The 12440-nt window shown below is 37.5% G+C and overlaps 1 protein-coding gene across 1 annotated transcript in view; it reads right to left on the bottom strand.

Annotated features, from left to right (window-relative positions):
* Nucleotides 1-625: 625 nt before the first annotated feature.
* Sptssb (serine palmitoyltransferase small subunit B) overlaps nt 626-12440 on the bottom strand; it is a 37509-nt gene continuing 25694 nt past the window's right edge. The window contains exon 3 of the mRNA XM_045130211.1: nt 626-1295. Within this exon, the coding sequence (XP_044986146.1) occupies nt 1033-1263 (231 nt within the window). The 5' untranslated portion in view covers nt 1264-1295 and the 3' untranslated portion in view covers nt 626-1032. The remainder of the gene's footprint in view (nt 1296-12440) is intronic.

Consider the following 12440-nt stretch of genomic DNA (forward strand, 5'->3'; position numbering starts at 1 on the left):
GCTGTAAGGCTTGGTCTTTGGCATTCACATGTGGTTCTGCAGTACAATTAAAACATTTTTGCCTTTAAGATAAACATTTTGAAGGAAATCTAATAAATCTTGTTTCTCCTGTACAAAGGAGCCACTATATCAAAGCATTTAACTAGTGCTGCTGAATTCCTGCTGCTAGAATATTACTTCCAGCCTATTTATTAGCTTTTCTTCCTGTAGCCTGATATATGCCTTCCCCCTCCACCTCTACTGAGCAAAAGGACATAAATATATCAATTTCTTTTCTCTTTCCCTTCAGCATCATGCAGATCAGGGCAATATCAAAAGTCACAATATCTGAATTTACTTTCATTATATTCTGTTTCTTACATTTAAAATTATTGTGCACTATAACATTTACTTGTTTATGTAAGATCAATGTTGATTTTGAACTGTTATAAGGCCAAACTTCAAAGGCATTTAAAACAACCATATCTGAAATAAAATAATTGTCTTTATTCTTTTGCATCTGAAGCAAAATAATTTTAGGTAATAACTGTTACCAGAAAGTAAGACTTTAGGGCTTATGTAATTTATTCACATCTTTTAATAGATTTTTATAGACTTATAGATTTTGTAGTAAACAGGCATAGAATACTTTAAATGGTAGCCTTTGAAGAAAAGAAAGTTTTGTAAAATATCCTTTAGTACAGAATAGATATCAAGGAAGCATTTTAAATATGATTCTGGTAAGTCTCTTATGAACCAATTTCCAGAGAAGTTTCATAAGAAAGCATCCTATTTCAAAAGAAATTTAAAGCCATTGATTTGAGATAGTCAAATATGGGAAGCAAGGTAAAGTCTTTGTCTTTTCTATGTTCTGTGCCCAAGGCAGCATATACAGAAGCAACTGGAAGACGCCTATTTCATACCCCAGGCAGGATATGACTGCATAGAAGAGTGCTGGTCAGGCCAGTAAGTGAACGACGACACAGAAGTCACCTAGGTCAGTAAGTTGTAAGCAACATAAACAGAGTACCATCTCATAGAATGCAAATGAAGTCAGTTAGAAATTGTACTGTGATATCCACATATTTTTGAGAAAAACTCCCAAGCCAGGCGAATGTGGATTGGGATGAAGACATAAGCAGTGTATACCACCATAGCTACAATGGTGAGTAAAACAGTATTAAACATAGATTGCTCCCAAGGCTCCATGACGGCACAGCAGGTAATAATTTGGTACTGATAGTAGATCCAGGCAAAATACTCCTTCACACGTTTGAAATCCATGGTTGACCCCTTCAAGCTGTATAGAGTCTGTCCTGTTAAAAAGATGAGAGAACAAAAAAAAAAAAATAAATAAAATTTAAAAAGACAAAATCTTCTTGAATGTCAAGGTATCAAAATCTTTCTAACAATGTCAATTATTATTGATGCATTATTAATATGAGAATTATACAGAAATAACACAATAGCTAATCATTGACAATAAGATTATTATTATCTCTAGTACTTAGTAAAACTGGCAGTCATATTGCTAGTATAGTAGTATCTGTCTAAAAATGATAATTACTAATAACTCTAGTGTCTATAATTCCTAATATTTAAGCCTAAGCACATTTTCTTTAGACATGTACATGCAGAAAGATGAACACTTTTTTTTTTTTTTTTTGGTTTTTCAAGGTAGGGTCTTTCTCTAGGCCATGTTGACTTGGAAGTCATCATGTAGTCTCAGGATGGCCTCGAACTCATGGTGATCCTCTTATCTCAACCTCTCTAGTGCTGGGATTAAGGTTTAACATCATATCCTGGCCGAAGTCTTAAAAAATGGTGTATGGGAAAGAATGTAGCAAGTATGAGGCAAGCCAGAAGGGCTTGCTTATTAAAGAGTTAACCCTTGGCCTACATCTGAGAACTTGGCTTTTAGGATGTTGTCTCCATTTTCTGAGAGATAAGAGTAATTCACTGGGCCTGGGTGGTAAAAACCATGTAATTTCTAGGAAAGACACACTATCATCTGGTATTATGGAATGTTGATTGTTTCTAGGTAAAGGGTGCCCATGTCACCAGCCCCAGTGTAAACCCTGGATGCTGAGTATCTACTGGGCTTCCCTTGGTTTTAAATACTTGGCTTGTACAGATGCTCTTCAATTTATGATGGAGTTATATCCAAATAAATACATTATAAGTTAAAAATATTTTAAGTAAAATACTCACTATTCCCAATCTATTGAACATCAAGGATTAGTAATACAGTAAGTGGTAGGGCACTGGATATCTGCTATGATTGGTGATCATGAGACCCACTGGGAACTGTGGCTCATGGCTGCATGGCATCACTAGAGAGTATTGTGTCACATAGCAAAACCTAGGAAAAGATCAAAATTCTAAGTAGAAAGTATGGTTGCCATTGATAGTGTAGTGGTTTTGCACCATGATGAATACTGAATAATCATAGTGGAACCAGTCATTAGGGGAAGACACACGCACACACAGATACTGCACTTTTTTACTGGCAGGCAGAGGAGCACACTCAGCATGTTCACTCATGGGAGCACTGGAAGTTGCAATGTGGACTGATTTGGAGTTTACCTGTGGCTTCTTTTCCCACCCATCCTGTTGTAAATACTTTTTCTTTAACATATATTAGCTGTGATTACAAACATATACTGAGTCTCAAGAATCCTTCTAGCATGTCGATGAACATGGGGTAGTCTGTGGGACCTCCAAAACAATAAAAATCCCAAAGGGTTTGAGGTACAGAGTTTATGAAAACTGTGTGAAGGATTTGTTGGCTTTCAGGGTTTTTTTTTTTTTTTTTTTAGTTTTGACACCAGTTATAACCACATGCAAAACTTCCCAAGAAGAAGAGCTCACATCATTTTCTAGGCACTCTTTTGGAAGAATCTATGACACAGGACTGGGTCTCTATGGGAATATAGTCTCACCATTCTGCCTTGTCTGTTTGCCCCTAAGAAGAAGATAATATTACATCATTAGGTCCCCTTGGTAACACATGATTTCTAACATTCCTCTGTAAGATAGTAGACTCCTTAGGCTACAGGAAAATACCCCTGATCCTAGGACAAAGTCTAGCATTCAGATAGTCACCAGTAATTATTTGCTCTATGAATAAGTAAGTAGATGACAAATAACCACCTTAAAACAATCACAAAACACACTTGGTTCAAATGTAAGAGGGATACAACTGGATACTATTGATTTTTAGGTAGTTTGGCTTTGGTAACAAAGTCACACATTTGCATTTCTACAAAAACTTCAAATGAAAAGTCTATATATTGTGTGATCAGGTCACAATAATGCAATAATGGCCAGGACAATTCTGATAAGTAAGTAAATAAAACTTGGAACACTTTTACTTTCCTCTGAAAAGTTAGCCTTGTAACTTTCCTAGACAGGAGAGTGAGAATCAATAATTGTATTCAAATACTTGATCTGTGTTTTTGAGCTTCAGGGAGATGTTATAACCAATGTTTTATTTTCCCCTTCTGGTTCTGAGATGGACCAAAGAGGAATAAAGTTAAGTTTAGCAGGAATTGAATGATGGAAGGAGTATTTCTTCATCTATTTGTACTGTTGTAACAAAGTAAGAGACTGATTAACATAAATAATAAGATTGTATTTCTCACAGTTTTGGAGCTGGGATGCCTAGGATCGAGGTGGAATCAAGTTTGGTGCCTGGTCTGTTTCCAAGATGGCATCTTTAGAAGTGTGTATCTTTCCATGGTGGAAAGAAGGAGAAAGTGAAAAGATGGAATGCTGTGCGATGCCTTCGTGTGCACATGTCTGTGTGTGCATGCATATGTGTGCATATTTATGTGTGCAGGTGCATGTGAATTTGGAGGTGCATGTGTGCATGTGTGTACATGCGTGTGAAAGTCAACTTCAGAAGACAACTTCAGTGTTGTTCTTCAGCAGCTGTGCATCTTTTTTCTTCAAGACATGGTCTTTCACTGGTGTGGAATTTGCATAGGTAGACTGGCCAGAAAGCCCTGGCACTGCCTATCTCTGCCCCCCACCATCCCAGTGCTGGGATTTTAAGTGCCTTCAGGCAATGTTTGCCTCTTTTAAAATGTGAGTTCTGGGAACCAAATTCAGATCTTCATACTTTCAAGGAAACACTTTTCTGATTAAACTATTTCCCCAGCAACTCCCCCTACCTTTTATTTTTTTTTTAACTTAAGAGCCTTAATCCCATTCACAAGAAAGGAACTGTCATGATCAATCAATTCCTAAAAGCACCACCTCAGCACAACTGCATTGGAAATTAAATTTCAACATCAATTTCAGAAAGGACTCAAATGTTCACATCATGGCAGAGCAATAATTTCAGTGGACAGTAATATTCCAGGAACCTAGATTTTTCACAAATTGAAATAAAATTGTGAGTTATCACTATTTGAATTTTTATGCAGTCCTGTTAGACAACTTAGTTTTTAGAATCTTTCTTACTCATAGCTATCCACAGCTGCTTCTTTGTAATTATCTGCAGTGTGAGCCAATGCCAGGTAAGTGGTGTGAAGGGTGGAGACTGGTTATTAGGTATCCAGTGTCAGGTGGTGCTAGATGAAAGTGAAGTCTTTATGGTTCAAACAGATATAGATTCTTGCCTTGGGAAGTGAGGAGACAGATCTTAATCAGATAACACAAATAAATATATAATTGTAAACTATGTTAAATGGCCTCAAGGAAAAGACTAGTATAGAAGGAACTCTGGGAAACCTGAGGAAGAAATAAAACACAAGGGATGATAAAAGACCAAACAGATAAAAATGGAAATGTGGAAGAAAGAATAGCCAGTGAAAACGTGAGAAGTGGGAAAGATCTTGGTGATCAGAGGACCAGGGAAAGTATACTGGGAGTAGGGAGCAGGCTAAGACCAAAGAGGCTAAGATCATGCCTTCTGCCAGCATGAGTCCAGGAATGGTCACCCAATTCATAAGGCTGACCATTTGTCCCTTAACTCATGACTCCATGGGACTTAGAGGTTATTGACCAGAAGTTTGAGGGGTGTGTTAAAGAGGAGTACTAAGTTCATAAGGCATACTCAAGCCAAGTTAATATTGGATACTCATTAATTTAGGAAATCTATGCCTCTACTTTTTCACAAGTATTGTTTATTCAGAATCAACTGTGTAATGAAAATCAGTTTAAAATATTATTAATATTTTCAATTTTATAAGTGAGATCACATTTGCTCATTGAGGAACATCATCACTGTTTCATGACTGTAGTTCTTAAATGTGTACTAATTAGTTTCCTGGCCATTATTTCTCTTTTAAAATTAATTTCTCTCTTAAGTAGGTCTGGTGGACACTGCTTACAACTTTGCAAGAACCTGTGAACCAGAAGTACATAGTGAAGCTGTATCTAGTTCCTGAGTCACAGACACTGTGAGATAATCAGTGTTCATTATTTAAAGCTACTGAAAGTTAATCAACAAATTAATCAGTCATCTAAGAAGTAAAAAGCATGTAGATATATATTATACCACCAGTGAGCACATGGTAAAACTGGGGTCACCAAAATCCCAATGATTTAAAATGTGACCATTTAAATATACTTTCCTAACATAGCAAGGTGTTAAGATTTAAGTTTTTTCCTTGATTGTTTCTACAATATCTCAACCCTCTAAGTAGCCTGTTTTAATATGTGAAACATGCCTTTATTATCATCTATTTTTTTACCTCTGGAAGTCAACAGTTAGTCTGTAAGATACCCTAATTGTGCTCTTTGTTTGATATCATTTTTCCTGTATTGATCACAGAAATAATTAAAGATTGTTTCTTATTATGAAAGGTGAGAAAAGAGAAAGTTGGTTATTATTGGAAACCATCTGCTGTAATCTATTGTAGAATATGCGTTATTTTTAGATGCTAGGATTACTGAGGTAATGCAACTCTCCTTCCTTGAGTTCATCTTATATCACTTATGAGACAATGTTAAAATAAAATATTTTAGAAAGTTCAAGTCATTGGGCAGAGGAATTCATTAATTAATTCATTGATCACACTCATTTAGATGATTATTTGACTGAATAGCCACAGGAGGACTTTGTTCCAAAGAGCATTGCAGGCAGGAAGTGCTCTTCTGCACTATATAACAATCATGCAGTAAATGGGGAGTCAGGAATGGGCATTTTATTGAGGGTGGGGTATAAAAACTGGAAAGATGCTAAATATGAGGAAATAACTGACAAAAATGTCATAAAATTAGCCATACAGATTAGGAACAAGGTATTTTTTTCTATAGGTAGTCAGTTAGGGTCACAGGCCCAAAAGAACTTGGATGCCACCCTGCCCTGGAGACTATAACTCCAGTCCAGTTGAGTTTGATACAAGATGGAGATAAGGAACAGCTTTGTAGTTCTTCCTGGTTCTTGAAATTTTCCCTGGCTTGCACCCATGGGTGGGCCCTTCCTGACTCAGTGTTCCTCTTGGGCCCATCAACCAGTTGAAGTCCATCATACACACTTGAACTTGACAGTGAGGCTCATCCTGATTGTATGCCTAACTGATAAAAAAATAAAGGCCAGATACAAACCTCCCATCTTTCCCAACCTGGCTAGGAACTAGGGGACTCCTCTTGGCTTGGGAGCTTTTATGCTTTGTTTATTCTTACCTCAATTCTCCCTTAATAAATACCTCATAATTTATGCTGTTTTTGCAATTCTTTGCTAATCATAGGCAAGAAGTTAAGAGTTGAAAGCCAGTGGTTGGGAGGGTTCTAAGCCCATGTAGAGCTCTCTCCAGCAACATTATTTATTTCTAAGTAACCTAGACCTAGATGACAGCAAACATCTTAAAGCCTTAAATTTTACAAAAACCAAATGTCATATCACAATAAAATGGAACAAAGTACTTTAAGTTTTCACTTCATTCAAACATGTCATGAGTTTCCTTATTTTTAGTTGTATACTTTTAAAAAGATGACTGCTCATAAGGGAGAAAAGGGAGAGAGTTGTCTTTATTTTTAAAAACATTTCTTCTATACTTGAGTTTTAAAACCCACTTAGAACATTAATTAGGTTGTGCATTCTGAAGTGGCTGTGCCTTAGCAAATGAAAGCCTGTCTTCAGGGGTGCAATGGTCTGGATGTGACAGGGCCTGCTGTAGACTGAAAGTGTCAATGACAAGCAAAACATAAATCCCAGGATTTACAAGCAGAAGTTCTTAGATGGGAAAGTAGAATCTAGTTAGAAAAGCCTTTCCTCTCTTTCCACTTTTATTTAGCTATTGAAAACATTTATTGGCACGTTGAGGATTCTACTTAGCATATTCTAGTGGACATTCAATGTAATTTGCACTAGGCATTTCATGGCAAGCAAGGCAGTCATATCCATGATACTCAAAAATGACAATTTAACCAAGTATACACACACACACTCACACACACACACACACACACACACACACACACACACACACACACACACACACATTTAATAGTATTTACCACTAGAATTCTGTGCTAGGATGGAATGATAGATTGTAGTGGCTGGATAGGTATAGATTCTCTATACCAAATACCCATTTAAAGAAAAAGGCAAAATGTATGGTGTAAATTGATATTAAATGAGTTGACATTAAATTAGTTTAGCAAACAAAGTAGGAAATATCTTGTGAGTTGGTGTTAGAATTAAAAGAGATTCCAATGGAGATTTTTCAGGGCTTTTCTAAGGTAGTGATGACCTCAAAGTGAAGTGAGAACAAGAGAGCCCCTACAAGATTATTTAGAAGGCCTTCAAGCCACCTTCTCTTTCCTCATATCTGTTCCTTCCTTACACATGAATTTTACCTGACTCTCTGAAGATTGACTTCTTGTTCAGCAACTGATTATTTGAATGTGTATATATTACAAATCTTCCTGGGAACTGGTAAAACTCAAGGTTAGTATTAGTAGTGTGTACCTTAGCATGGATGGAAATCCCAAAATAGATCTTGGTCAGGTAAAGGAGAGAAAGAGGAAGAAGGATTGTTAGAGGTTTGGGAGCTGGAAGGAGAGACTGCATCCTGGTCTGAATCTGCTGAATAGAAAGGGACACTAGGAGAGTGGAATCCATGAAGGACTTGGAGATGTCCTAAGAATATTATTGCATAAATGAATGAAGAAGTAGTTTCTATTGTTTGTTTATCATTGTCACAAAGTTTTGAACATTGGGTAAAGTTTTTTTCTCACTAGGTTTATGAGTTTCATCTCCTCTCCCAGACAGAGGAGAAGACTGGGACTTATGAGTCACATCACTCAGAGGTGGAGCTTTGTTGTGGCCTAAATGGATAAGAACATGAGTAAGTGCAGTGATTATACAAGTACATGTGCTAACATGAGCTGTGTGTTTAAGTAGGAAGCGTGGGCACCGTGAGGGGAGCATAAAGTAGTGGCTGGGCTGGTTCAGGCTATCTGTGTAGTTTTTCCTATTCTTTGGATGGGAAGGAAATAGAGGCAACTGCAATAAAAGCTGACTCCTTGGCAATCTGGAACTGTGACATTTACTTAGGGAATAGTGTAGAAGACATTCTGTAGCCCTTGGTCTACCCAGCAAAAAAATGACAAATACTTCTTAGCCAGGGATTTCCTTTTATAAAAATTAGCTTTCTTCTTGAGTAAAAACTGAGTTAATATGTTTTGTGTTATATTTCCTTCTAGAACCCAAGAATTAGGAGCTGAGAATTCAGAAATTCCCATATTGATTTGGAATTAACATGTGGGTGTGCATGTGTGTGCACGACAGAAGTTAACTTTGGGTATCTTCCCCAACTACACTCCTCTTTATTATACCAAGGCAGTGGGAAAATGTTAAAAATTCCATATCCCTCTTTTGCTTTTGTTATTTTGAAACTGAGTCTCACTATGTAGATTAGGATATACTCAAACCTGTAATTCTCCTGCCTTAATCTCCAGAGTTGCTAGAATTATAGCCGTGTACTACCATGCCTGGCCAGCACTATCTTTATCCTAAATTTTGGTGAACTTTGCTTATACTGTTCTTTCATTCTAGAAAACATTCCAAAATAACTGTTGTGCATAGATGATAATGATAATAAACTCATAATACAAATAAAATAATAAATGCAAATTATAATATAAAAACAAAAAATACTACCATTCTACAAAGACTGGCTTCATTACATGCATGAGAAAGGAAGAAATATCATTTACATTGTGATCCAGAGGAGACAAATAAAGCTAAAACAAACTTTCACAAGATAATCTTATATTGTATACCCTTAAATTAACTGGTCTATTCTCTTTGGCTCTGCTCTATGTTGTTAACTTCATGAAAAATATTCCAGTATAGATACATGGATTTTTAATGCATGTATGTATAGTGCTCATGTGGGCACTCATGTTCAAGTGTGCACATGCATGTGGAGAACAGACAACAGCCTTGAGTGTTGTTACTCAGGAAAACAATCAGCCATTTTTGAGACAGGGTCTCTCATTGGCTTGGAGCTCACCAGCTAGGGTAGACTGGTGGGCACTGAGCCCCAAGAATCCACCTGTTTCTATCTCCCCAACCCTGGGATTACAAGTGCCCAAAGTTTTTTTTAACATGGTTCTGGGGATCAACCTAAGGTCCTCATGCTGGAGAAGCAAGCACTTTACTGCCTCATCTATCTCCCCAATCCCTGTTTGTTTGTTTGTTTTTTTCTTATTCATTTGTTTTTTGGTGTTGGGAATCAAACTCCTGTCACCATGAACAGTGACAGTGCTATACTACTGAGATATAGCCTCAGTTCCAACCACATAGGTTTTTTAAAGTAACAATTGTTACCAACAGGTGGAAAAAGCTCCACTTTAAGACTTAACTGTGTATTAGCTTTTCAGGTTTCTGCACTTGTCAACATGGCAGTCACTAACCACACAAAAAGTCTGAATTTCTACTGCTCAGTCGTCACATATGACTACAGAAGAGGACTGGACAGTGTTGTGGAAGTTCTTCCTTTTTTGCTTGGACTAATGAAACAGCTGATCAACTTCTCTTCAGTTCATAATTTTTCATTCTGCTGACAAAATCAGTTTTATAAACTGATAGATTAATTCTCTGCTTGGAAACCACTAACAGCTCTCTATTTCTTACAAAGTGAAACATTTACACATAGCCCTGTGCAGTTTTCCAGCATCATCTCTGAACTCTCTGACTAAGTGACATTGACGGAAGCATCCATACTATAGTTTCTTCACTTTTCTTTCCTACTCTCTGATACCTCTTCTCTGCCAGATGAAGAACACTATTTACTTTTATGACCTACCTCCTATGTCCTCTCTTCTACAGAAAACTCTCCTAAGAACTCCCATCCTGCCAAGGAACATACATTGCTTTCTTCTATGTGTTACTGATTAACCAGCATTTACACTTACAGTCCATTTCCCAATTAGATTATGAAGTCTTTGAATATTAGGATTATGTGGCCTTCATCTTGACAGAACCTGGGCCTGGTTGGTGAGCTAGCTGGCTGGCTGACTACGGGTGGTTTGAATGTAATAGTCCCTTCCCATAGGCTCATGTGTTTGAACACTTGGTCCCCAGCAAAGTGACACTATTTGGGAAGGTTGTAGAACCTTTAGGAAGTAGAACCATGCTGGAGGAAGGGTGTCACTGGGGACTGAGACTTGAGGTGCTACAGGCTTGACCACTTACTGTTCTCTCTACGACCTCCTTGCTTGTGTGACAGGTGACACAGGCTTCCTGCTCTTCATGTGCTTTCCTCACCACCATGGACTTCACTCTCTGGAATTGTCAACCAAATGAAGCACATCTCCATCCCTAAGTTCTTTCTGGTTGGATATTTTGTTCCAGCAGTGAGAAAGTCAATACTATAATGAGCAAACTGTAAGGTGACTGAGGCAGAAGCCACACTTGAACCTGTTTAATATTCCCCAGAAAGATGTAGGGGAGCAAGCAAGGTGCTTATGAATTTACATTGTATGCTTCTAATGCATTTAGACAGTTAGTTTTCTGAAAATTCAGTCCATCTGTCTTTTAGAGGGATGGAGGGGAACTAGAGCTATTTTAAAATATATATACAAATGCTTTTGTTATTTCTCATAATGTTAAAAGTTCATAGACTCTATGGGGAATAAGAAGCACTTGTAAGGTCTATTTAAAGCACATTAACATGGCTGCACTAGTGCTCATTATAGCTGAGCACCAATTTAAGATGAGCAGGAAAGTGTTACTGGACAAAGGTAAGCTGGAAACACCCAGATACCTGAATTCAATTGCAGTCTTTCCTTTCCTTTCCTTTCCTTTCCTTTCCTTTCCTTTCCTTTCCTTTCCTTTCCTTTCCTTTCCTTTCCTTTCCTTTCCTTTCCTTTCCTTTCCTTTCCTTTCCTTTCCTTTCCTTTCCTTTCCTGTCCTGTCCTGTCCTGTCCTGTCCTGTCCTGTCCTGTCCTGTCCTGTCCTGTCCTGTCCTCCCCTCCCCTCCCCTTTGCTCTTCTCTTTTCTCCTCCTCTCCCTTCTCCCATTCCTTTTCTTTTCCTATTGTCTTCTCTCTTTTATTTCTTCCTCCTCCCCTCTTTTTCTTCTCTCTTATTTTCCTGTCCTTTTCTCTTTTGCTATTTATTTTAACTTGCATCCTTGAGAAAGTCTCAAGATCTCTTTGTATCACAGGTTGTTCCATGAAGATAATTGATAATTGCCTCTAAGCTTGTCTCAGTTATATGTCAGGGAGTGTAAGGATGATTTTTTTGGCTCTTTAGAATAGTAATTGTCATATCATAACAATACCTGTTGTTACTTGTAGATTTATACATCTTCAACTATGTGTAAGATTTTGCTGAATTATAGACTCAGAGAATCTTAGTGAACTATCTTATTATAATTACTGCAACAATAGTCTGGCTTGTGTATTTTATGGCAAAAAAAACATTATTCATGTTTACTAATTGAATTGCCTAGTGCATTTAAAATCAATCAATGCATGTGTGTGTTATCTCAACCTCCTGCTTGAAAGGCACTACAATCTCTAAACAAATGTTTAAATGCCTCTTGGCGGGGGTTGCTACATAGTCTGTGTGTGATGTGTACTACACAACTTACATGGTAGCTCTTGCCTCAGGGCCCGAATCATAAGCTATTTCTTTGTATAGCTCAGTTTGTTTGGCAGAGATATATCCCATCATTTCTTACCATTCATGTCTCATCAAAGACTCAAATGTGGTATGAGCATGCAGGGCTATGGCAGACTCTCATTTGGGGTGAATCTAGTGCCTTCTGTGTACTACAGAAAGTTCCAGCTTTGCACAACAGCTTCTAACTGTGTTTCTATCCTAGAATTACTTTCCAGGCTTCTTTTGGCAACCAGTTCCACATGCAGACAGCTGAGTGAATGCTAGATGTCAGACTAGATATCCAAGTCTTTTATGGGAACTAACAAACCAACCCAATAATTTGTGACGAATCAAAGCCAAGGAAGAAAGTTAAACCATCATAGAGCAATTAA

The sequence above is a fragment of the Jaculus jaculus genome, chromosome 11, assembly GCF_020740685.1.
Source record: "Jaculus jaculus isolate mJacJac1 chromosome 11, mJacJac1.mat.Y.cur, whole genome shotgun sequence".
Lineage (NCBI taxonomy): Eukaryota > Metazoa > Chordata > Mammalia > Rodentia > Dipodidae > Jaculus > Jaculus jaculus.